Source organism: Podarcis tiliguerta, assembly GCF_965153285.1.
Source record: "Podarcis tiliguerta genome assembly, chromosome: 14".
Lineage (NCBI taxonomy): Eukaryota > Metazoa > Chordata > Lepidosauria > Squamata > Lacertidae > Podarcis > Podarcis tiliguerta.
Genome location: NC_139547.1, coordinates 43,840,259 through 43,864,766, shown reverse-complemented (window position 1 = coordinate 43,864,766; position 24,508 = coordinate 43,840,259). Strand labels below are relative to the sequence as shown.

General features: G+C 47.3%; 1 protein-coding gene across 3 annotated transcripts; it reads left to right on the top strand.

Annotated features, from left to right (window-relative positions):
* The first annotated feature begins 4,113 nt into the window (after window positions 1-4,113).
* SDR42E2 (short chain dehydrogenase/reductase family 42E, member 2) lies at window positions 4,114-21,858 on the top strand. Of its 3 annotated transcripts, none has more exons than XM_083413648.1 (12): window positions 4,114-4,239; window positions 7,947-8,287; window positions 8,965-9,060; window positions 11,253-11,310; window positions 12,541-12,659; window positions 15,047-15,122; window positions 15,654-15,736; window positions 16,756-16,893; window positions 18,021-18,086; window positions 18,655-18,718; window positions 19,679-19,752; window positions 21,109-21,858. In XM_083413648.1, exons 2-12 carry the CDS (start codon window positions 8,036-8,038, stop codon window positions 21,370-21,372), a joined length of 1,290 nt encoding a protein of 429 aa, XP_083269774.1. In that variant the 5' UTR covers window positions 4,114-4,239; window positions 7,947-8,035; the 3' UTR covers window positions 21,373-21,858. The 3 variants fall into 3 exon arrangements, with proteins under 3 accessions (XP_083269774.1, XP_083269773.1, XP_083269775.1); XM_083413647.1 differs by having other exon boundaries at window positions 4,147-4,396; XM_083413649.1 differs by lacking the exon at window positions 4,114-4,239 and adding an exon at window positions 6,044-6,135.
* Window positions 21,859-24,508: the final 2,650 nt, after the last annotated feature.

The following is a 24,508-nucleotide window of genomic DNA, read 5'->3' as shown; positions in this document are numbered from 1 at the left end:
AGCAGCAGCAGCCTTGCTCTACGATTCAGCGGGGCAGCTGTTGACTACGCAGTGTTTTTTTGGCAAGGGTGGGAAGGGAGAAGCATCCTCTTAGACTGCGAAACTGTCATCTGCGGGGGTGCCCCAGATTTCTTTTCTCCATTTTAGCTTTGCACGTAGCCACTCTAAGCCTAGTTTACCTACATGGCACAATGGTGGGGCAGAGGGCCAAAATGCAGAATGGACCGTACCACTTCAGACAGTTGTTAGGGAATGGCTTTTTTTGAAAGTTCTCCTTGCAAACAGAAAACAAGCACAGCAGGGAAAGAACTGGGGCTGGAGCCTTTCTCCTTGATGTGCTAGCTTTCTGCTCGTGGGGATTTATTAACTTTATTTTGCACAGGAGCATGTACAACTGAAGTCCACCACAGTCATTCTACCATGTCATTCCTATCTCATTCTTTCACTTGTGTAGACCAGGTCTTACCCCTAAGCAGGGAGTAAAAGTAGAGTTTCCTGCACTGGAAAATCCTTTTTCTTTCCAGGCTTAGTGCATCCACCACCCACAGTCAACCTGCAACTTCCCATTTTCTAATCCCATGCAAAGATAAGGTATAAGGCTTCCTGCCTCTTCAAATATCCATTAATTTGTGCAACTGGGGGGGGGGGGAGCAGGTTACACAACTTCACATAGTTTATGTTCAATCTGTAACATTTTTAGCCGAATCTAAATACTTGGTTTTTGTTTGTTTATGAAGTGTTTTCGAGTCACTTTGGATTATGTGGGTGCTATGGTGTGTCACCCAGTTAAAGGAATCTTAGCCAACTAATTGTGTGACATTTACTTCGTTTTAATTAAATTTATTTGCATATGAATAAAAATAAGAGTCATGAGGAAAGTTGTGCCTCATCCTAGAGAGATTGGCAACACGAGAAACAGGGCCTTTCTGTGGTGGCTCCTCGACTGTGGAATGGTCTCCCCAGAGAGGCTCGCCTGGCGCCATCACTACATGTCTTTAGGCGCCAGGCAAAAACATTCCTCTTTACCCAGGGCTTTAGCCATTTAAAAAAATCTATGGCCTGCTGAAGCTGGGGGTACCAGGAGGCTGTTATTATGATCATTTTATTAGTATGCTATCTGTTATTGTGCTTTTTATTATAGATGTTCCATAAAATGCGCTCTTAATGTTGTGGATCACTCTGGGATCTTTTGATGAAGTGCGGTATATAAATACCATTCCCAGTGTGTGGGGTGAGAGCTGTGGTCATTCAAGGAGCACTCTCTGCATGCCCAGAGGCAACCTCTTTATTACTTCTTCGCCTATAATTCCCCCTGCCTCTCTCTTTCACTTTCCTCATAGGGGTGGTTCCAGATTTCTTCTCAGGTTCTGAGCTCCAGCCGTGGAACCGGGTTCTGGTGCCTCACCTCCAGCCGGCGTGACACCTCAGCTTGCAAATAAGCCCTGTTCACTCAACACTTTTGGCAGTCACCAAGGAGGAAGAAAACCATGATGCAACACTGCATCATGGGAATTGGTTCGCAGGCGCCAAAGCGCTTCTGTCAGCCATGAAGGCCCGAGGCCTCCGCAGGAGAGAGAAGACCCAGCAGTTTTCTGACTCAACCGAGGAAGGCAACCAACCGTGTCAGGGAAGCCAGTGCTCTATAAATGGTCAACTGAAACCCCCAGAGCATTGAGGCAGCCCCCCCAGAGGGGATGGAAACTCCTGCGGCTGAAATTCACCCAGTCAAGCAGGCAGCAAAGAAAAAAGCCAGTCAGAAATATGATGTGATTCCGGCTTCCAAAGTCACTTACAAGAAGTCGGCCTCGTTCCTGCTTACAGGGCAGAGCGGGAAAACCTAGAGAAAAAGCCGTGGTGCAAAGAACTGCTTGTTTGTTATCATATGTGGCAGCCCGTTTCCTCTCTGGGAAACAAGGGGGACAAACTAGCTGCGATGTTCGTCATGTTGTTTGTGTCGCTATTTCCCCCCTTGCTTTTTAAAATTTTATTTTACAAAAAGATGCTGCGCTGTAGAGGACCACAAGCAGGACCATGTTGGTGAGGAGGGGAGGGTTAAGTCACCCCTCCGTGACATGTCCCAGTCTGGCTTGACCCTCTCCCTACCAGCAGTGCAATATGCCAAATTTAGTTTGGCTCTCATACAGTGGACGCTCAGGTTGTGAATGTGATCTGTGCAGGATGCAAGTTCGCAACCCACAGCATTCACAACCCGCAGTGGCACATCTGTACATGCACAGGTTGTGATTTGGTGCTTTTGGGCATGTGCAAAGCGCGATTTAGCACTTCTGCGCATGCGCGACTGCCGAAACCCAGAAGTAACCCGTTCTGATACTTCTGGGTTTCGGCGGTCCGTAACCTGAAAAAACGCAACCTGAAGCATCTGTAACCCAAGATATGACTGAATTGCCCTTACTGTCTTCTCTGGAAGGGGGAATTTCAGACCTGAGGGCCAAATGTGAACCCCCTGGCCTTTCTATTTGGTCCTATGGATTTCCCCCAGCTGTGCCTGTTTACCAGGCCTGCTTCCCACTTCCACAGAGTGGTTTTTGTTGTGGTTGTAGTTCTGGCGGGAGTGTGTCCTTGCACTCTGATCATGCCTCTTGCTTGCGTAGACGCAGGACGGAGGGGGTGTGTGTAGTGTCTACAGAAACTGGCCTAGAGGTGAGATTCGCAGTCACCGTTCCATCCATTTTGGCCCAACTGTTTTGTTAATTTGTTCCAACTGCACTACACACAAGAATACATGTTCGAGGAGTGAATTGCGTTTGGCTGCAATCTTCATTGGAACCGGTAGGATTTACTTCTGAGTAGACATGTTTTGGTATCGCACAGTTAGTCTCAAACACACGTAGAGGATAGTTCCATTGTGGCACTTTAAAAACTAGCAGGTGTCAGGGCCAGAGTCAGACACACGAAAGAAGCAGAGCTCCCTTGTCAGTGAAGTTAACTCTTTATTCAAAGAAATGGCTTACTGTACAAGACCTTACTTGGAAAATCAATACAACCCAGGTGGTTAGGAAAGCCCAACAGAGACTCCATCTCCTCAGAGTATTGTGAAAGAACGATGTCAATCAACATTTGATTATCTCCTTCTACCGGTCCACAATAGAAAGTGTCCTTTCATACTGCATCACGGTGTGGTACGCTGGTTTGACATCAACTGACAGGAAGTGCCTACAGAGGGTGGTGAATACAACACAAGATATTATGGGCTGTCCCGTGAATCCACTGGATGAAATACGGAAGAACGTTGCCTCAGGAGCGTGAGGAAAATTCTCAGGGATGATTCACACCGTGGCCGGCACTTTCTGGATCTCCTGCCCTCGGTCAGAAGATATAGAAGCATGATTAGTCGCACCAACAGGGTAAAGAACAGCTTCTATCCATGGGCCGTTAGGCTGCTGAATGAAAGGATAACAACAGGGCAACTGACTTTCGGGTTTGGTGGGTGTGCGTCAGTAAACGAGGGGAATTAAGACTAAGAGAGCTGAGTGGGGGGTGCTTGTGTAATCTCGCTGCATACAAGTTGTACAAGAGACAATAAAGTATTTCAATTTCAATACAACTCAGCAACCCTTCCCAGCAGCTCCTGCCCCTATGGACTGAAGTTCTCTGCCTCCCACCCTCGCTAACACTCCTCTCCCAGATGTTTCCTAAGCAGTCTCATGTTGCATCTGCGCACCTCTGGTCTGCTCTCATTACTCTGCACTTTCTTGGACATCTGTGGTAGATCACCGGTCACTGACTCCCCCCAAAGAAGCTCAACAACTCTGTCTGCTCTATGAAAAGCTCAACATTATTGCCTTGCGCCCCCATAAAACGGGGCTTTCCTCCTCCCTAAAAAAAACTTTGACCTGAACTCCTAAAAAACGGGGCTTTTCTTCCTAAAAAAAGCTCAACCCACCCCCCACCCCCAAAAACAGAGCTTTCCTTCCTAAAAAAGAGCTCAACAACTTTGACCTGAACCCAAAAAAAGGGGGCAGATCATTGCCAGTTTTTAACTTTGTGAGTAGATCGCAGTCTCTTGGGAGTTGGCCACCCCGATATATAGGATCGCACGGGGGCGTCGGATTGCACTGTAGCGCCACCCCCATCCGGAGATAACAGAACTCTCCTGTGCGTGCGCTGCGCCTTTAATATTTACGGTTCTCCTCCCCGCTGGAAGTACAGTACCGCCAACACCAAGCCGGGCTCCTCCGCAGTGGCTTTTCTTCCTCTTAGGATGGATGAATTGAAGATGTAAGCCTGCCCGACTGGGGACTATGCCTAGCTGGGGGTGTCTCCTGGTCAACCGTGAGGGAGAGGAAAAGGAGCCACCTCCTGCCGTTTGGGGCGGAAAGAGCCAGGATTTGCCCCACACCCAGGAAATCTCTCCTGCCAAGGGCCCGTTCCCAGGGTAATATTATTATTGCAGGAGACCTTCTTATGGTTACTAGGGCTTCACGCGCTAGATCTTCCCAACTAAGTCCATACTCAGGAGTAGACCCACTGAAGTCAATGGGCGGAAGCTGGGCGTGAGGGGCCAGGGCTTTCAATGGGTCTACTCTTGAGTAAGAAGCTTAGTCGGAGGCACAACTCATGGATCTCCTTTTCTCGCCCATTGCATCGCTCAGGAAGCGAGAGGTGGGCGAGCAAGGAGTACTGAATCTCACCCAAAGGTGTACATCTCCAGGCCTTCTAAAACAGAGGTTTGGTTGAGTGAAAACGAAATAACGTTTGCAAAAGGAAATAAAACGTGTACGGAGGGACTACCCTGCTTGGGATCTCTATAATAATTGTGTGGATGGTTTATTATCCCAGCAAACCCCATTCTCTCCTCCGAACACCCTGTGATTATTCATTATTTCTTACTATTCCTGCACAGAAATAAGTATAATTGGTGTCACCACATGCTGTCATTCCCTCACTTCCAAAACTAAAATTTAATTTTGGGGCATAAATGCACAGTTTACCTGGGAGTAGATGTCACTGAACTGGGTGAGTCCTACACCTGAGTAACTGTGCTTAGCACTGCACTGTTAGAAGGTTTCTATTTTATTTTATTGAAGTGGCGTTTTGGCAAAGCTATGAGTTAGCGTACAACCAGGGTAATAAATTGATATTAAAAGTATCTCGCACACATCTGCCTGTCTAGATATGATTATATCTGGGGGTTTGTGCAAGGAAACCACAGGTATTTTCCTTTTCTGAATGAGGGAAATCCTGTGGACCTCTTTCACTTACTGTGGCAAAGATATTTGCTTTTTATAGCAGAATGGTGAAATGGTTTTGTCAACAACATGCTTCATCCAAACACAGCGGGGGGGGGGGCAGCCTGGAAGGCAGAGATTATGTTTTTCCTTCAGGTAAATAAATAATTGGCTTATAACAGGGATGCAGCAAAAGTTAGCAGTGCAGGTGGCTGTCCCCCAACAATATCTTCAGATATTTTAAATAGCTCAGTTGGTGGACCATGAGACTCTTAATGTCAGGGTCGTGGGTTTGAGCCCCGGGCAGAAGATTCCAGCGTTGTAGGGGGTTGGACTAGATGACCCTCTTTATCACTTCCAACTCTACAATTCTATTCTTCTCCGTTTCTTATGTCATGAGTGCCGAAAAGAAACATGCAGCAAAGTTTGAAAAAAAGTGTGCTTGTAATGCAATAATAAATGCAGACGGAAGGCTGTGCCCTTTGTATCTGAAGTATTCAGATTTATCCAAAAATCACAGCCAAACTTCAAAGATGAATTTCCCAAATACTGGAACCCAAACAATCCCTGTGTGCCAATGAGCAGCTTTGCATTTTTATTGTTTGCACTCCAAGCCAAGGCCTGGTTACTCCAAAGTAAGTCCCACAGATTTCAGTGGAATTTACTTCCATGTAAGCACACCTGGCCACTGCTGTATTATCCCCACAAGAGGCGTGAGGTAGAATTCTATTTAACTGCACCAACTGTCTCCTTTTAAACTGTAACATTCTGAAGCAACTTGATGCAAAAGCAGTTCTCTGTTGCAGCAGCCTATGGGAAGAAGAGACTTATTTGCATATATAATACGATTGGCTACCTTTTACACCAGATTCTCCATGGGAAGATGCTCGTGACCACTTTGGTCTATGGTCCCAGGAGTATAAGAAGCGGTTGTTATTACCTTGGGGTGACTAAGAGAGATTTATTTATTCATAACAAAATTTACATATCGCTTGATTGTAAGAAAACCTCTGTGTGGTTTTCATAAAAAACCCAGCCACGTTGGGGGTTAGTAATGACTACCGTTCACCAACCCGCCCTCTTCCCATTAAGTAAAATGAAAGCAAAATACAGCCCCACAGCTGATATATTTTGTTTATTTCATACAATGATTTCCACCCAAGACCACAAGGGGGTATATATGCTTACTTCCTTTTTATCCTTGCGACAACCCTGCAAGGTTGGAGAGGCTGAGAGATCATTGTTGCTCCTTCACTCCCTTACCAGGGTGGCAATGGGTGGCGTGACTGAGAAGCAGCTACATAACGAATGAACTAGGCTATGGGTTCCTTCTATGCCCTTTCAAGCATCATTTTTAGTGCTCATTCATGATTATTTGGGTTCCTAATACTTTTGGGATGGTCACATATGACCCCACCCATACAGCGATAACATACTAGCATTGCGGAAGCGTCACAGAGCGAACGTAAACAGAATAATTCCACCATCAGTGCTTCATTTTACTATGTGAAGAACATGTTGCAGAAAACACCAAAAATTGATTTTATCTAGATCTTGCCAGATTGAACGCATTCTAAAAAAGAGACCTGTCCCATGTAGGAACTCATTTCAAACACCTAACTGGATGGCACAGCGTTTACACAATTAGCACTTGAGATAGTGACTTTTTGAAGTAAATTGCAGGCAAGGGAGCCCTGATCTGCGTTGGGACCCTGCTGCTGGGCGGGGGGTGGGGGCGCAGAGGGGCTTTAAGCCTTTGCTTCTTGCAAATGTTCAAACCTTTAAACCTTTGTCTCTGGTTGGAAATGAAGCAGTATGGCCACCCCAAACTTTTTGCAAGTGTGGATTGTATCAAAAACAGAAGTGTGTATGGCCTCCGTTAATAGCACTGTGAACACAAATGATCATGAATGTGTGATAAAAAGGCATGGGGCGAGGCCATAGACACTGAGGCAAAACAACTACATATATGGACCTTATTCATGAACTGACTAGAGAATGAACTGATCCACTGGGTCTTCTGCTTTTTTCGTTGAACTTTATGAGACTTCTGTTGAAATCTACAATTTGATACAATGAATAGTATATCTTATTCAAAAGTACAGCTGGTTACGTCTTGTGTGTTTATTGATTATTGCATAGGTACAGAGGATATAGGGACACGGGTGGCACTGTGGGTTAAACCACAGAGACTAGGACTTGCTGATCAGAAGGTCGGCGGTTCGAATCCCCGCGACGGGGTGAGCTCCCGTTGCTCAGTCCCTGCTCCTGCCAACCTAGCAGTTCGAAAGCACGTCAAAGTGCAAGTAGATCAATAGGTACCTCTCCAGCGGGAAGGTAAACGGCATTTCCATGTGCTGCTTTGGTTTGCCAGAAATGGCTTAGTAATGCTGGCCACATGACCCGGATGCTGTATGCCGGCTCCCTCGGCCAATAAAGCGAGATGAGCACCGCAACCCCAGAGTCAGCCACAACTGGACCTAATGGTCAGGGGTCCCTTTACCTTTACCTTACAGAGGATATATATAGATATAGATATAGATATAGATGATATAGTAGATATAGATATAGATATAGATATATATTTCCTTAAATAAGAATTGTTGAGTTGCAAGGGACCATGAGGATCATCTAGTCCAACCTGGGAAGGATCTTAAACCCGTGGCGCTGTGATTAAGAGTCTCATGCTCTACCAATGGCGCTGTTATTCCTGTAGCAACAGCAGCAACAAAATTGGTCTTTGTGCTCTTTCAACAGGTTATGAGAAGGAGATACTGTTGCTCCTACCTTGGTGGAGTTTTGTAATACCAGATCCGGTGGATCCCTGAGCACCCCGTTAGTGCGCAATGGAGAAATCTCAGCAGAAAGACCGAAAAACCCCCAAATCCTCTAAACAAGATGCCCAGCCTGCTGAACAGAAACTTGACACCGGTAACCGAGGGCTGAAGAAAGTGAGCAACAAGACAGTGATTACAGGAGGTGCTGGCTATTTTGGCTTTAGCCTTGGCCGCGCCCTTGCCAAATCAGGAACCAGTGTGATTCTCTATGACATTAACCAACCCATCTGGGAAATTCCAAAAGGAGTAGTACTCGTACAGGTATTTATCATTTATTATGATGATCGGAACACCCCACTCTTCTTTTCCATAAGCAACACATCATGTAGAGAGAGATTCTTATCTGCTGTCAGGTGTAAGGCAGGTAAAGTGTGGTTGTGGGGGAAGGGTTTGCAAGCACCAGTGATCAGTGGCACCTGCTGCAATGGGAGTTGGTTGGGGTAGGTGACTATGATCTCTGCAAGATCGGGGGGGTCCAATCCTGCCTGTTTTGAACTTTCCAAGGACCAGGAAAACCCTCATTTAAAGGGTGGAAGTTCCAGGACAACACTATGGGATGGGAAGGACAACCTGTGGCTATCCCTATATTAATGAGACAGGCAAGTGCAAATCCAGAGTTCTCCAGTGTGGACTTTCTGCATAGACACTCGTTGGATTTGCTTTGCAGTCCTTCCATCAGAGGGATGGATGGTGTGTGAGGCCTCCTCCAACTCTTATGACGGCATGATTTGCACAGTATGTCTCGTGACCCTTTGCAATGACAGAGAAGATCTGCATGATCAAAGAACTGGGTCCTTGCCCTCTCTTCCTTGTTGCTGGTGGCCTTAGAGTGTGTATCTTGGCTTCTCAGCATCCTTTGTTGTCTGTTGCCTGGGGAAAAAACATTGCTGACCCCCCCCCCAGCCCCCACTCAGGAGTATGTGATCTCTGTGTTCTAGGCAGACGTGAGGCACTATGACCCGCTTTATGCAGCCTGCGAAGGGGCAGACTGTGTCATTCATGCAGCCGCGTACGGAATGACAGGATTAGAACAAGTAAGTCGGCTTCTCTTCGTCTTGAGTTTCTGCAAGGAATCAACCCCTTTCATGTGTCTTTTCCAGATTGTGTTGAACAGATTTTCAGAAAATTTCCCGCTGTCCTAAATCAAACGGAGATCTGTTGGTAGTTTTTTTCCCAGGGCCCGCCTCTTTCAGAAAGGAAAATAAAACACACTAGACTCTCAGGCAAAGAAGCCCTGAGTGGATACAGACAGTCTGGTATAGCTCAGTCCGTAGAGCATTTCAGGGTCGTGGGTCCAATCCCCACATTTGGCAAAAGAATCCTGCACGGCAGGGGGTTGGACTAGCTGACCCTCTGTCAAGGAGCTGTCAGGCAAGCACAGGTCATCCACAAGTCAGGAAAGAACTTGAGACACAGAATGCAATTAGCTTTTAATTCACAGGAAGGAAGCAACACAGCAGCGTTCCTCTGGCTTGTCTCACCTAGCTTCTTCCCCTCTCACTCCTCTCACTGGAGAGCCAGTGTGGTGTAGTGGTTAAGAGCGGTGGACTCGTAATCTGGTGAACCGGGTTCGTGTCTCCGCTCCCCCACATGCAGCTGCTGGGTGACCTTGGGCCAGTCACACTTCTTTGAAGTCTCTCAGCCCCACTCACCTCACAGAGTGTTCGTTGTGGGGGAGGAAGGGAAAGGAGATTGTTAGCCTCTTTGAGACTCCCTAGGGTAGTGATAAAGCGGGATATCAAATCCAAACTCTTCCAGATCCGGCCCAAGCAGATGTAAAATGCGGCAAGGGGGCAGGCTCCTCCTCTAGGCCTGTCTGGCCCGTTGCTGAGCAGTGTGCAGGACTCTCCTCAAGTGGGGAATCTGGGGAGGAGAGCCAGTTTCTTGGCAGCAGAGGCAGCCTTGGACTCTTCTGTCTCTGAGTCTGCACTCACGCTGAGACTCTCAGCACCTAGCGCTGTCTTGGAAGACCTTCCATCTCCTGACCCCACCCCCCCCGCCCACCGATCACTCAGCCCTCCTGCATCTAGCATCTCCCAGCTTGACACTCCTGCACATTGGCCCCCTGTGTCCCACCACCACTAAGTTGTCATCTTCTGTGTCCTCCCTGGAGGGGTCTCTTGGATAGGCGGCGCCCAACACTCTTCCTCATCCGGCCAGACCCTGACACCATCATGGTCCCTTCCAATTCTATGATGCTTTGAAAAAAGATGCCTGAGTGATGCTGAATTAGATCACAGACATTCTCTTAAGCAAAGGCAACAGAAAGAATATGTATATTTTTTAAGAAGAGAAATGTTTTATTTTCAGTAAACAATGTACTGAGAGGGGTGCATAAGTAAATTATCATTTGCTATTCCACATCCACAGGATGGTAGCGTGGCCGAGTGGTCTAAGGCGCTGGATTTAGGCTCCAGTCATTTCGATGGCGTGGGTTCGAATCCCACCGCTGCCAAGATGCATCCTTTAAGGGATGCGGGTGGCGCTGTGGGTAAAAGCCTCAGCGCCTAGGGCTTGCCGATCGAAAGGTCGGCGGTTCGAATCCCCGCAACGGGGTGCGCTCCCGTTGCTCGGTCCCAGCGCCTGCCAACCTAGCAGTTCGAAAGCACCCCCGGGTGCAAGTAGATAAATAGGGACCGCTTACCAGCGGGAAGGTAAACGGCATTTCCGTGTGCGGCTCTGGCTCGCCAGATGCGGCTTTGTCACGCTGGCCACGTGACCCGGAAGTGTCTCCGGACAGTGCTGGCCCCCGGCCTCTTAAGTGAGATGGGCGCACAACCCTAGAGTCTGTCAAGACTGGCTCGTACGGGCAGGGGTACCTTTACCTTTACCTTTATTCCACATCCACTTTTGGCCCCACCTAGAAACATGTGACCTCTGGAGGACTATAAAAGGTTCCCTGTGCTGGATTAACTAGCGGTTCTCCAGGGTCTTGGGCAAAGACTCTTTCCCATCACTTGTGGTCTGAACCTTCTAACTCAAGATGCCGGGGATTGTAACAGGGACCTTCGGCAGGTACACAGCCTCTGAGCAATAGCCCTTCTTGACTGCTTTTTTCAGATGATTTTTTTTTTCTTTACGAAATTCAACTTTTACAGGCTGGCCTTCTTGCCGCCTAGGGAGCAAGCCAGGCCAATTCTCCAGAGACCAAAACAAGCTAAAGCAATTCATTTTGCTTTGATTGCAGCAGCTGGTGCAACATTAAACCTCTTCCTGCTTTTCCTAGTTGCACAAGAGACATATTCGGTCTGTCAATGTCGGAGGAACCAGTGTCGTCATTGAAGGTGCGTAAAACCTCAGTGCTTTGTTTTGGATGAGCCCGGGCTGAGGATCGTCGATGGTCGGCTTGTTTACATCTCCCACAAATAAATCTGTGCTCAAAAGCAGTTCGCACAAAAGCCAGTCTAAATACGATAAAGAATAATAATAGTAATTTATTATTTATATGCTGTCCATCTGACTGGGTTGCCCCAGCCACTCTGGGCAGCTTCCAACACATTAAAACACAGTAGGACATAAGACATTCAGAACTTCCCTATACAGGGCTGCCTTCAGATGTCTTCTAAAAGTCAGATAGTTGTTTATTTCCTTGACATCTGATGGGAGGGCGTTCTGCAGGGCAGGTGCCACTGCCGAGAAGGCCCTCTGCCTGGTTCCCTGTAACCTCACTTCTCGCAGTGAGGGAACCGCCAGAAGGCCCTCGGAGCTGGACCTCAGTGTCTGGGCAGAACGATTGGGGTGGAGACGCTCCTTCAGGTATACAGGACTGAGGTCGTTTAGGGCTTTCAAGCTCAGCACCAACACTTTGAATTGTGCTGAGAAAAGTACTGGGAACTAATATAGATCCTTCAGGACTGGTGTCATAGGATCCTGGCGACTGCTCCCAGTCATCAGTCTGGCAGCTTCATTTTGTCTTAGTTGTGGTTTCTGAGTCACCTTCGAAGGTAGCCCCACGTAGAGCGCATTGCAGTAGTCCAAGTGGGAGCTAACTAGAGCATGTACTACTGTGGCAAGACAGTGTGCAGGCAGGTACGGTCTCAGCCTGCGTACCAGATGGAGCTGGTAGACAGCTGCCCTGGACAAAGAACACAATAAGACAAATAACATCACTGCAACATAATGCAAAAAAAAAAACCAAGAATCAACAATTAATAATTAATTTAGCAAGGATAAACATTTAAGAAGTAAGTATACAGCTTACTAATAGTTCAGGCTAAAGTATTCATCAAGCAATTCCCTTCTGCAGGCTCCTAGGGCTGGAGGGTGGAGCAAAACCAATCACCCCCTGATAGCAAGGCCAGAGTCTCCCCCCCCCCCAGTTCTTTCTCTAGAAAGAGCTCCCTTTTGAAGGCTCCTAGGGCTGTAGGATGCTGTAATGTGACCCGGGCAGAATCATTTGTTGGCTGCTGTTGCTCGCAGCCATCCTGAGATACCAGCCCTTTCCCTCAGGAAAGCAGATTTCCATTTGCCTCCTTCCCTCAACGAAGTGCTTTGTGATTCCTATGTCTCTGCAGTCTGCAAGCGACGAAGCGTCCCCAGGCTGGTCTACACAAGCAGCATCAACGTGGTGTTTGGCGGGCAAACCCTTATTGACGTTGACGAACAGAGTGTGCCTTATTTTCCTTTAGCAGAGGTATTGGGGCTGCTCCCCTTTTTAGCATTTGGCTGCAACCGAGGGATGTGGGGGGCAAGAGAGAGGAGGGCCGGGTTGTTTTTAATGACCTCCCCACAACACAAGGGAAAGTACGTGTGTATTTTTTCAGCCTGTTGCTTTGGATCCAAAGTGTAGGGGTGGATCCGAAGAACTGGCTGAGGCTGGTCTGTTAGCCCTTGGTCTCCCCCCCCTCCCTGCCATCTTGCTTAGAAGCTCATAGATAAATTGTGGTACTTTAGGGGCTGTGATGGCCACTAACCTGGGTGGCTTTAAAAGAGGATTAGACTGGCCTGGGGCTTGGGCTCCGAACCAGAGGAGACTCAGTCTGCACCGGATCCTTTGCCTCAGGCATCATCTGAACCAAGTCTGGGGCCTGATCCTGAAGAGTCCCAGTCTGCACAGTTTCCCCTGCAACAAACACCAGCTGGGCTGAGTCAGGGGCCTGAGCCTGCCCTGGCTCCAGATGCGGGGATTACCTCGTTGCCTTCAGCTGGGCCATCACCTACAGCTGCTCCACTACCAGTTGGGTCAGGGGAGGCTGAGGCGGCCTCTGGGTCTAGTAACCCACCGACGTCTCCTGAGCTGCAGAGACTCAGGTCTGAGAGAAGGAGAGACCTGAGTACTCGCAGGAGGAGTGCTCACCTTCGGGCGAAACAGGGAGATGAGTCGCCGGGGGATCAGGACCGGCCGCTACCCTGACAAAGATAAAAGGCTGTCGGACCCAGCCCCAGGTTGTGGGAGAAATATTGCTGTATGCTAGATCCTGCCAGAGACCCTGTACCTGTCCTTGCCTGGTTTTCTGCCTTGTGTCCTGCCTTGGCCCTGTCAGACTGACTCCCAGTGGAACCTTCGGATTCTGGACCGGACCTGGACCGCGTTTCATAGGTTACCACCGGGCCCAGCACATAGACAAATTCCCAGAGGACCAGGCTATCAAGGACTACTAGCCATAATGGCTCTGCTCTGCCTCCACAGTCAGAGGCAGGGATGCTTCTGAATACCATTTGCTGGAAACCACAGGAGGGGAGGGCTCTTGTGCTTGGGTCCTGCTTGTAGGTTTCCCACAAACATCTGGTTGGCCACCGTGAGAACAGGATGCTGGACTAGATGGGCCCTTGGCCTGATCCAGAAGGTCTTAGAACCAGTCATGGTGTGCCCCTGCCTGTCTGTCGTTGGGTTTGGCTACTGCTAGTCTCCTTGCCTTCTGTCCTACCGGTCCTAGTGGGCACTTGCCTCTTTTTCCTCCTCCTCCTCCTCCTCCTCTCTTCCCCACCAGCCAGTGGTGTATGATGGGTTGCCAGTGGCCAGGGACACGTTGAGGGGTTGGTTGGATGGGAGGGAAATGGATGCTTGCGCATCCAGCTGCTTAAAAGCGTCCGCAATCACCCAAGAGATTGCAGCCACAGAGATAAGGAAAAAGAGCTCTTCCATTGTCTGGAGAGGTTGCTTCCCAGTTTGCATGGAGAAGCTGTTTTCAATGGAGCCCAGTGATAGGAGCATGCGGCTGGATTGAGGCAGCACTGGGTGTTGAAAGTGTCCAGGGAAGCAATTTTGCACCCAGGGCAACCACCCCTGTGCTACAACACTGCCACCAGCTCTTGCTCCTGCTACTTCATATGTAGACTTAGGTTACCACTAGAGACCCTGGGGCACGCTGGGATTAAGAACAGCCCTGTTTTTCTCTCCGTATGATCCCTGTTACACCCCAGGCTTTGGGGAAACTGAATCACATCTTCTCACAGGTCTGTTAGGAGTAAGATACGTGGAATTCTTTTCACACGACACAGTGGCGTAGCGTGGGGGGTGCAGGGGGGCTGGCCGCACCGGGCGCAACATCTGGGGGTTAGGGTTAGGGGGCGCAAATCCACGGGTTAGGGGGCGCAAATTACTTGCCTTGCCCCGGGTGCTGACAACCCACACTTCGCCACTGACACGACATCACTTTCCCTACTGGTGCCCCATACTCCTGTAGGGCAGACTGCCCCCCTCCCCGCATTATTTTCACTCTTTAAAAAAAATGTTATTACAGTCTTAGTTAAATCCTAAGGGAGAAAGTGTCCCCCAGATTCAGGCCAGCCAGAAATAAACCCCTTCCATCCATCGTCTAAGTTGGCACATAGAGGTGTTCTGTGTGGTCCTCCTGCAATTCTGGAAGACCCTCTGCTGGGGATTTACCCATAACCCCATGGTAAGACTTGGAGCTGTGATTAAAATCTCATTATATGGGCTGTTCTTTGGCACCGGGGATGTAGATGGTGACTGACTGAGTGGGAGAAAAACGTATTATTTGTTCAAGCAGAGCTGTTGGCTTACGTGCTTTGGTATTTGCTAAATAATCCCAACTAATTAATTTGATTTCTTTTTAGCAAATGAACGAGTATTCCAGAACCAAATCAATTGCAGAACAGATGGTTCTAGGAGCAGACGGAGTGTCCTTACCAGGTACTTTTCTGTGATCTTAGCCTGTGGCAACCTTGGGGAGGAATGATTTTATTGTATCTTTCGTGACCCCCAGGGTCAAGCAGCGATTAAGGTTCAGACTCAAGAGGCTCCAGCTATGAAGTTGTTCCAGGTTCACAGCTCTGGCCCTGCTCTTGGAGACTGAGAGACCGCAGAGCCTGGGGTTGGCAGGCAGGAGTCCTCAGAGGACACTCCCATACCACCAAGGCCTGTAAGCTCAGAACCAGGACCTCCGTGGACACCTGCCCTTAAACCTGAAGAAGCCAGTGCCTCCCATTGCACCTCACTGGTCCAGCAGCACAGAGAGGGATGCTCACCTTCAGGATAGAAGGTTGCCCCTTTAAGACTCCAAAGCTATCAGAGGAGCCTAGAAGCAGGTAGGAGGAGGAGCCGGGAGATGCTGAAACCTCTGGCCTCTCTTGTCCCATGTGGTCCAGTATCAGCCCTAAACATGGCGGTTTCTTCAATTGACGTGTTCGGAATCAGCCAACTGCTTCTTGTCCTGTTTCCTAGGAGGTGGCAAGCTGCACACCTGTGCTCTTCGACCGCCTGGCATCTATGGGCCGGAAGAACAAAGGCATTTCCCCCGGATGGCCGTACGTATTGTGACTTGCTCAGAACACTCCTCTGTGAATGTGGGGGGAAACACTACCATATGAACCTACCCGGACCCCGAGGTCATCTTCTGAGGCCCTCCTTCGTGTGCCTCCTCCTCAAGAGGTCCGGAGGGTGTCAACATGAGAACGGGGCCTTCTCTGCAGTGGCTCCCCATCTGTGGAATGCTCTCCCCAGGGAAGTTCGCCTGGCGCCTTCATTGTACACCTTTAGGCGCCAGGGAAAAACGTTCCTTTTTAACCAGGCCTTTGGTTGATCCAATTTACATCCTATGCCCTTTTAAAATGTGGGGGGTTTTGGGGGGGAGGGGATATTGGGTTGTTGCTTTTATTTTTATTAGGTATTTTGTGTTTTTATATCTTGATTTTATTCTGTGAACTGCCCTGAGGCCCCCGGGTATAGGGCTGTATATAAATTCAATTAATAATAATACCACCATGGGATGAGACCAGTTACAGTTAGGTACCAGAGAAAACAAGCCACGCAAGGAAAGGTTGAAACAGCTGGATATGTTTGGCTTGGTGGCAAGAAGATGGGGGGGGGGCAATGATAAGCTCTCTTCGAACACAAGAAGGGTTGGCACATTGAGAAAAGCAAAGGCATGCCCTGGGTTTACTCTGCTTGGTATACAGTGGTACCTCGGGTTACATATGCTTCAGGTTACATACGCTTCAGGTTACAGACTCCGCTAGCCCAGAAATAGTGCTTCAGGTTAAGAACTTTGCTTCAGGATGAGAACAGAAATTGTGCTCCGGCAGCACAGCAGCAGCAGGAGGCCCCATTAGCTAAAGTGGTGCTTCAGGTTGAGAGCAGTTTTAGGTTAAGTAAGGACCTCCGGAACGAATTAAGTACTTAACCTGAGGTACCACTGTACCTGAATAGGGCTTGCTTTAAGTCTCCTGTTCTTCAGCTCAGGAGAGCCACTGACAATTCTGCATCATATCTAGTTTGCCCCTTGTTGTAACTGGCAATGTTATGCTTCAATCGTACCTCCCAACAGTTGAATATTCAAAGAGGGATGTTTGTCTTCACATTTGGGGGACCAGAGACCCGGATGAACTGGGTTCATGTCAAGAATCTCGTGCAAGCTCATATCCTCGCCATGGACGCTCTCACGCCTGAGAAGAACTATATAGCTGTGAGTATATCGTTACACGTGCTCCAGTTTTTCAGGCGCTGAACATTCTGGGGATGTGCAGAGCATTTCCTTGGCGTGAGGCACCTGGAGGGCTGTGGCATTTTCGGGATAATTGATTTACTAAGCAGCTTTTCGGCAGGCGTTGCTCGCTAATGCTAAGAAACCCACAAAAACACCAGTGTGGTTTTGAAATCAGTGGTTAACATCAGTGCAGCGCCAAAAGGTTCAAGTCCACCATGTTGATTCAAAATGGCTTCCAGTTGTATCCAGACATAGATGATGAAGATGATGATGATGATGATTTATTTATACCCCACCCATCTGGCTGGGTTTCCCCAGCTACTCTGGGCAGCTTCCAACAAAATATTAAAATACAAAAGTCCGTCAAACATTAAAAGCTTCCCTAGATAAAAACCTGTTCCTTGATGTCATGCAAAAATTGGCGATAGTATCTTGGGAAGTGTCCAACTCCCTAGAAAACAGATGTTCCAATATATATATTAAGTTTACTATATGGCTCACTGCTATAACTAATTTCCCCCATGAACTTTCCCTGACCCTGAGGTCATAATCTGAGATTCCTCTCTGTCGCCCACCTCCAAGGAAGGTCTGAAGTGTGGGGATAAGAGAGCAGGACCTTTCTGTAGCATCCCACCATTTATGGAATGCTGTCCCAAGGGAGGCCCACCTGGATCCACCCTGGTCCTCATTTTGGCGCCAGGCAAAGCACAGGCATTTGGATCGCACCAGTGAAATGACGTTGCACTGTGAAATCTGTTTTTGATATGTTTCGCCTGAGTTTATTGTTGTATTTATACTTTGGCTAAATATCAAACCATCAGGGTTTTTGTTATTGTTTCGTTTCGTTGGGCAATAAATTTAATGCACCTAAACCTTCGGAGCTTCCAGGAAATCATACAGTTCTCAGTTGAGCACAAAAGGTGTCCAGGTAGGCTATTTTCCTTCCTAAGGCTGCAGGCAAAGCGTACAAGTAAAGTTCATTGCCAATGTGTGCCTTGCATGATCTTTGGCCATTGGGGCCGAGGAGAGTTTAATGTCCAACAATGTCTGTATGGCCACAAGTTCCCCATGTCTATTCTGATCTCTTTCCCCTGTGTTCTTTGTAGGCTGGCCAGGCATATTTCATCAACGATGGCGAGAAGGTCAACCTTATTGAGTGGTTAACCCCACTGGTGAGTGCAAGAGCTGTTTGTTATAGACACAATTGTGCTCTAAAACCTCTTAAGCTTATTGGCTGTGGTGGTTGTGACGGATGGGAGCTCGAGTCCAGTATCATCTGGCAGGCTCCAGTTTCTCCATTTCTTTTTTAATCTGCCTCGAGTCTCATATGGCCTGATGAGATGCAATAATTAATAAAGGCAGCTGTATAGTGTTGGGGGGGGGTCAGGTGAATATGGGGGGGGGACCCCCTTACAAACCATAGATGACTATGTATAATGCAAACCTTTGCTGAGTATTTTACTAGTGAAAATTTCCAGACACAGAAGTTTTTTTTGGTAAGAAATTCAATAACAGGAGTTTTAATTTGTTTTGGTCTTAATTTGACTATGATTTTAACCTTCTCTGTATTTTAAATTATGGTTGTAATCTGTGAGCATTTTATTGTCTTATCTTTCTTGTAAACCGCTTTGAGGTTTTCCTACAATCAAACGCTACAGAAATGTTATGGAATGGCTAGATCGATAAATGAACAGCTGCATTCAAAGCTGTCTGGTTTCAGTATTTCAATGTTTCTTTCAGTTTAAAGGATTGGGTTGCAGCAAGCCATGGATACGTGTTCCTGTTCTTTTTGCTTATTTTTCAGGTAAAATATTTCCAGTTGTTTGCTCAACAGTTGTTTGGGGTTTGCTTGTTTTTACAGTAGTTCAGACAAAACCTTGGGTTTGCACTCGGTGTGAATCAGGAATTTTATCTTGCAGCAAACCATGGCTTGAGAAGCTGGCTTGTTGAACCGGCCATTGTGGTAAACCATAATGCTTAAACTGAGGTGTTTGGAAGCAGAAGCTAAACTCTGCAGAAATCCTTCTCCTAGTCGCAAAAGATCTGAGTTTCTGAAGCTCGACAGCCACTGTTTAGCGTTATGTGCAAATGAGCCCATTGCACTATATCGGCGCCCATCTCAACTGAGACCTGAGGGGGCAGAGGTTAATGTTTTTCAACCCTGATGTTGTTCTATAAAAAATAGCATTCTCTGCGTGCACACACCCCTGGCCACAACTGCATTGTTCACTCCTATGCAGGTGTTGAGGGGGGGGGGAGGAATTTTGATCAGGACAACAGCAAGTGAAGAGAAGGATCAACCTTTCACAGCATGTCCTGAGCTCAGATTGCGGCTGCCCATGGTGACAACTGTCTGAAACCCAAATGTTACATTACATATTTAATTAATGTATAATTTAACCCAACCTTTTTGGAGCTGCGGGCACAGGGAATCTGATTAAGGAGACAAATAACAACCCTGATGCCAGAGAACAGTTTAATTGCAGCTCTTTTTAGCAATATAAACAAATAAGTTGCTAAAGTTTGACTCGAGAAATGCAGTCAGGGCTCAGCGGCAGAGTGTGTGATTTGTGTGCGGAAGGTCCCTGGGTTCAATCCCTGGTATCTGCAGGCAGGTATTGGAAATATGTCTGTCTGAATGGAGCATTGCTACCTGCCTGTACTGAGCTAGACAGACCCAAGCATTTGACTCACAGCTTTGTGCATGCGCTGCTATTTCAAGTGACCATTGTATTTATCAAGTGCTTTTTCTTTCTTTGTACAGCTGTGGCAATGGAACACTTCCACAACCTGTTAATGCCCATTGTTGAAATCACACCTTTGGTCACCAGAAATGAGGTAACGCATGCCTACGTTATTACATGCTGGGTTTGTTTCATAGAATCAGGAGTGTAGAGTTGGAAGGGACCATCAGGGTCATCTAGTCCAACCCCCTGCAATGCAGGAATCTTTTTCCCAACGTGGGGCTCAAACCTACAATACTGAGATTAAGAGTCTCATGGTCTACTGACTGAGCCCTTTGTTGTAGTAACTTATACTCTACCCTTCAAGCAAATTACCAGGGCGGATTACAAAATAGAAAAGCACAAGAAAACAAACTTAAAAACATACCAAAAGCCCTTGTAGTACAGAGGGAGCTTTGCAATCTGGCTGGCTGGCTTTTGTCCCGCACAAAGAGCCCATTTTACAGGTGGAGAAATCTCCCAGGTCACGTCCCAACATTCTAACCATTACGCCACACTTCTTTCCCCTTCTAATTTTTCTTTTGTCTTTACTCTGTTGTTACTCTTGGCTTGCATGACATACGTCTGATGTTCTTAATGGCATTATGAATTGGCATGCTGCCATATACATTTTTGTTGTTGTTTATGTTGGCAGAAATTCTAAAATAAACTACTGTGCTTTTCAAAAAGAGGGTTCAGCAGAGTCGTGGGTGAGAAAGCTATCACTGGCTACATATCACAACAGCTATGTCCACAGCTGTCGACTTACAGATTTGAAAATAAGGGACCAGCAGCCTCGAAAATAAGGGACCAGCAGCCAAAATAAGGGATCAACAATTACTTTTATGAAATACCTATTTTGTTGTGTGCAAATGGCTTTAGATACCTATTAGGTCCATAAATTACCATATAGCATATATTCAACGCAAAAAAACCAGCAGCAATTTGTCGTTGACAAAGCAAGCTGGACATAGAAAGGGCCCCATTACCTTCAGTAGCTTATTTAAGAGACATCGTCAATAAGGGACAGCAGTGGGACATGGCACTAGAATAAGGAACTGTCCCACCTAATAAGGGACGCTTGACAGCTATGGCTATGTCCTGCCTCCATTGGATGCCTCTTAATATCACCTGCTGGGAGTCGCAAGTGGGGAGAGGGCTGTTGTTCTCAGCTCCTGCTTCTGGGCTTCCCATAGGCATCTGGTTGCCCACGGTGAGAACAGGATGCCAAGACTAGGTCAGCCTTTGACCTGATACAGCCGGTGCCTTCTTAAGTTCTTACGAAAAGCATCATTTTAAATGTGCGATGGAAACGATGATGGGATGAAGGGAATTGTGGTGCAGCGACATCTGGAGGGCACTGAATCTGGGAAGCCCACCCCAGACCAGGCACCCTCCGTTGTCGTTTGCTCTCATGCTGTTTCAAAACAGTTTTTAAAGGAAACCCAACTCCTTTGCTTTCACTTCGCAGGTGTACAACATTGCTTACACAAACACGTTCAAAATAGATAAAGCCCGGCAACAGCTCGGCTATGCCCCCAAAAAGTACTTGTTTGCAGACTGCGTGGATCATTTTTTGAAAACCAGGCCCCCCAAGAAGAATTATTTCATGCTGAAAAGCTTCGTGGTGATAGCCCTGTTCATCGCCTTGATCATCCTGGCAGTTTACCGTCAAGAAGTTTGGGAATTTGTTCACAAGAACTGGGGAAACTATCGGCATCTTGTCGTGCGATAAACCAGCTGTTCTCAGGCACAGGGTCGGCCGGGGGACCATTGCCCTTGGATCGCATGGTCTGTTTTTCTTAGCTCTAAAGTAGTAGGCAGGCAGGTACATTAAGAGGAATAAGAAACATACAAGGAAATCGTCCTGCGGTGGCTAACGAACAGAAAGCCAAAATGGCCACCGAAAATCACCCTCAGGAGACTCGCGCAAGGGGAGAGGGTGTCGTTTTTATATCAGCGGCGTCTGCGTTCAGTTGGTTCCTCGTCTTTTTGTCAAACTGAAGAAGAGAGGGGGGCTTTCAAAGGCTGCGTACAAATAATCCTCCACAGACACATCAGGACGGCCTCTTGCCTCTCCAGGTCATGATGAGAAACGGGCCCACGAAGGTGAGAAAGAGATCCAGGAGCACGGTGCCAACAGCGAACCATTTTGCACGGCACCGGATGTCTCTCGCCAACTTTGCAGCACGAGCTGAAAATAAAAGCACACCTGAAAACCTGCCTGTGTTTTTCTGAAGGCCGAAGCCGACAAAACTGGCCTGTGGAAAAGCAGGTCCACTGGTCTCGCCATGTTTACATATAATATGTGGTTGGAGAAGGCGGTGGTCTGTCCTTTACATGTGAATAAGCACATTTGAGGGCTGGGGAAGGTTTCTCTGTGTTCTTTGAAAATGTCTTGAAAATGGCCTTTGAAATGTCGTTGGACTACAACTTCCATTGGCCCTGTGACGTAGTGAATTGAGCAGAATGGAAGGCAAGAGATAGGGGGTGGGACAGGCCGAATTTTGGCCTTGCCCAAGGTGAAATTTGAAAGACCAAAGACAATCCCTGGAGGTTGTTGTTCCAACACCACCTGGAAGGCATTACAGTGCCCTCTGGTGTAAAGAGGGGAGCGCATCAGCCTCACCCATCTATTCTTGTTTCTTTTTATGTGTTGGCTCCTCCGGTTGCTCAGTTTTAACGGATTACAGTGGTGCCTTGCAAGACAAAATTAATTCGTTCTGCAAGTTTTTTCGTCTTGTGAATTTTTCGTCTTGCGAAGCACGGTTTCCCATAGGAAATTCATTGACGGTTTTAAGAAAAAGGCGCAAGATGTTTTCGTCTTGCGAAGCAAGCCCATAGGGAAATTCGTCTTGCGAAGCAACTCAAAAAACAAAAAACTATTTCGTCTTGCGAGTTTTTCGTCTTGCGAGGCATTCGTCTTGCGAGGTACCACTGTAATTTATAAGCCCCGCTTTTCAAGAATCAAGGTCCTTTCCAGCATTAAATGCTAGATTTAATAACACTGGTCTAATCATCAAAAATACAGCATGAACTGAGACCAGACCACACCATCTCATCCCTTAGCCGTAGTCTGTTTCCGTTAAGTCCAGGTAAAATATTAGGGTTTCAAAATATATTGGGATGGGGCCTGCCTAATGCTGTGTGTTAACATTGCCCAATTGTGGGGCCACTGCCAAAAAGGCTCTGGCCAATGTGTATGTCACCTGAACTCCCTTTGCTGGTGGGCATCTGAACAAGGCTTTGGATACAGGTCTGGAGTTAGGGGCAGGCGTCTATGGATGTAGGTGAGCCTTTAATTTCAAGGTCACTGCCAGTATTTAAAAATGGGCCTGGAAGTGCACTGGTTACAGTGCAACTGGTACAATATTAGTGTAATATGCCTTACCTGCCTGCTTCAGGGTATTAACTTGGTACTGCAGTATCTTCAAGTTAATGTTTTGGGGGGTGTATTTTTTGTTTTAAAACACCGTATTTACTGGAATGTAATGCACCCCTTTTTGGGGGCCAAATTACGTTGTGAAAATTAGGGTGCACATTAGATTTAATGGCACCAGCCAGCAAATCCTTTTCTTGTTTCAAGGTTTTTGAAAATTCGACGGCGCATTCAATTTGCGTAAATACAGTAGATGTGATTGGGTAGGATATGGAAGATCCATAAACTGGATTGTGTTCCACTGAAATACATAGACTAACAATCTTACGGTATACAATTGTAGAGTTTGAAGAGACCCTAAGGGTCATCCAGCCCACCCCACCCCCTGCAATGCAGGAATCCTGCCTCCTGCTGTCCCTAGGTGAGCTCGAATTCAGTGAGGCTTGGGATGGGGGAAGAAATTTGGTTCGGTTTCCATTCAAGGATGGATTTATCAAAATCACCCTTTCCGAAGCAATACAAAATTCATGCCTTGTATTCAGGGAAACTGATTGCAAAAATGTGTGGCTTAGTCAAACCCACATAGGAACAAAAAGCGGTATTTTTAGGAGAAATTTGCACTAAAATACTTAAGTGTTTTGGTGCGGTTTCTTTTAATTAAATAAAAAGTTGCTGTAGATATAAGGGGAACTGAAGATTGGGGAAATGAGCAACGGAGAGAATCGAAAGTGACAACCGAAATGGGCATGTCGTTCCATTCCTACATGGTTTTGCAGTTCGTATATGTTTAGTTTACCGTCTTTCGCTCTTCTCCCCATTGAAAACGCGTGGTTTTTGTCTAGGCAATGAATGGGCTGATATGCATGTCAGGCCTGTTTTAGAACAGCGAGATCTGCGAGACAGAACAGTATTTTCAGTCCCCCCGGGGGGGGGGGACGACGACGAAATAAAAAGCTAAGTATAAAGGGAATTTCACCCGGCAGCCTTGCGAGCCAGCTGCATTCCTTAAGGGCATTGCAGAGATCGCAATTGCATTGCAAACGGCAGCTCATCACGATCCCGAAATCCGGGATTTTGGAGAGCAGCAAAATCTTTCAAGATCACCTTTCCAATCAACGGGGAGCAAATTACCGAGATTTCGGGTGGAAGAGAGAGAAGGGGAAAAATAAAAAAGATGTATCTTGGCAGCGGTGGGATTCGAACCCACGCCATCGAAATGACTGGAGCCTAAATCCAGCGCCTTAGACCACTCGGCCACGCTACCATCCGATTGCAGAGAGGCTCTGAACGGCATATAAAGGACGTCCGGAAATTCTTGCAGCGCTATTTCCGGCTTGCTTGCTTGCTTTTTTTTTCTTCCCCGTTCATTGCAAAAGGGAAGGAGCTTCGCAGCAAATATTCCCCTGCAACTTTCTGTTGCTCGCCGCCGCCCTTCCTGCCAGATAAGATGGTTTCCCCGCTGCTCCGAGCAGAAAAACAAAAAAAGGAACCA